General features: G+C 40.5%; 1 protein-coding gene across 1 annotated transcript; it reads left to right on the plus strand.

The window, feature by feature from the left end:
- The first annotated feature begins 247 nt into the window (after positions 1-247).
- On the plus strand, positions 248-898 carry LOC149255735 (uncharacterized). The gene is made up of 2 exons (XM_089457297.1): positions 248-384; positions 499-898. Exons 1-2 carry the CDS (start codon positions 248-250, stop codon positions 722-724), a joined length of 363 nt encoding a protein of 120 aa, XP_089313423.1. The 3' UTR covers positions 725-898.
- Positions 899-1,396: the final 498 nt, after the last annotated feature.

Consider the following 1,396-nt stretch of genomic DNA (forward strand, 5'->3'; position numbering starts at 1 on the left):
GTGGGCTGGATCCAAACAACGCAAAACAAGGGGTCCCAACTGTATTGCGTTTGGGGTTGTCTACCACGGTTTACCATCTCCTTTGCTTCATTGTTATCTCACGCTGCTGTATTTCAAATCCCAAAAACAGTGGGTTGTTGCTTGCTTCCCAGCTGTTGGGATTTCAAGAAACAAATAACATAAAAGCCTGTCATTTGGCAACATATGGTGTAAGTTGAATCTCTTTCACTGCACATACATAGATTATATGGATTCCCACGTTATTGCACCAGATCTGGCATGTGATCAGGCGGAGTACTCGGGGGATGACCACAACCCTCCAAAATCATGTTCTGATCAGAAGCAGCAGGTCCTGGGCCAACTAATAACTTCCCTATGGTCTTCGTCTGCCACAACAACATATTTGTTTCATAACATTAGCTAATTGTCTGTTTGTTCGATTTACAGGGTTACTGGTAGATATTAATTCTGATCTAATTGATTGGATTTGCATTGCAGATTAAGTGTTTTGTGTTTTGCATGCGCTCAACCTCGGTGGGAGAGCGAGTGGAATTTCAGTATAGAAGATATGGTGCCCTTCAACAACATCAAGAACAAATCATCATCAGTTATAACAGGAGATTTGATGACTGAAAATGACAAGGGAGGCAAAAGCCAAAAGACGCGGAAGAACATGGGAAGGGTAATCTATCACAGGCCACCTCCTGTGCTTCTTTCCGCTTGAAAGAATCAAGCGCCGCACAGACGTTTCACCCTGCTTTCTAGGGTTGGGGTGGATATTTTAGAGTTGAAAGTTGTTTAAGGCTCCGGACTTGAATCTGGTATTCATCGTTCTGACAACGCCTCTGTATTTGAATCTGGTATTCATCATTCTGAGTACGCCTCTTCTCGACTGAAGAACATTTTCCTGTATTTTCGTTGTGGTTGAGATTTGTAATATCATTGGTATATATATATTGGAGAATGGTTTCTGCTGTAAATGATATGGAGTACTAACTCAAAGAAAATTGAGTTCAGGCTCATGGTGTTATAACCACGATTGTTGTTACCGACCTTTTACACTGCTATTAATGGGGAGCCAACAATCTCTCCCAACACGAGCTCTTGAGACCTCTGGCCCTCATACCACTTGTTGGAGTTAAGCACATGCTACGAAACACACGGGAGCGTTGACCTTCTACACCGCCATTAACGGGGAGCCAACACATGGTCGTTTGAGTTAACATTGAAAGAGTATATTTCTATCAAAAACTCATTATTTGGCAACAATTTTTTTTTTTTTTTTTTTGTTAGAGAGAAAAAACATGATTGTATTATATTGAGACAATATAAAGATAACAAATAGTACATCATTAGCTTCTAGAAGCTGGAGAGGTTCAGAAACTAAAAAAAACAA

The sequence above is a fragment of the Pinus tabuliformis genome, chromosome 7 (assembly GCF_031772625.1).
Source record: "Pinus tabuliformis cultivar Carrire ecotype Pingquan chromosome 7, CPIR1, whole genome shotgun sequence".
In the NCBI taxonomy this organism is placed as follows: domain Eukaryota; kingdom Viridiplantae; phylum Streptophyta; class Pinopsida; order Pinales; family Pinaceae; genus Pinus; species Pinus tabuliformis.

Excerpts from the sequence above, each read along its gene's own strand:
- LOC149255735 (XM_089457297.1), top strand. The coding sequence starts at position 248 with ATGGATTCCCACGTTATTGCACCAGATCTGGCATGTGATCAGGCGGAG. Across the intron at positions 385-498 it reads ATAACTTCCCTATGGTCTTC|ATTAAGTGTTTTGTGTTTTG; the intron begins GTCTGCCACAAC and ends TTTGCATTGCAG.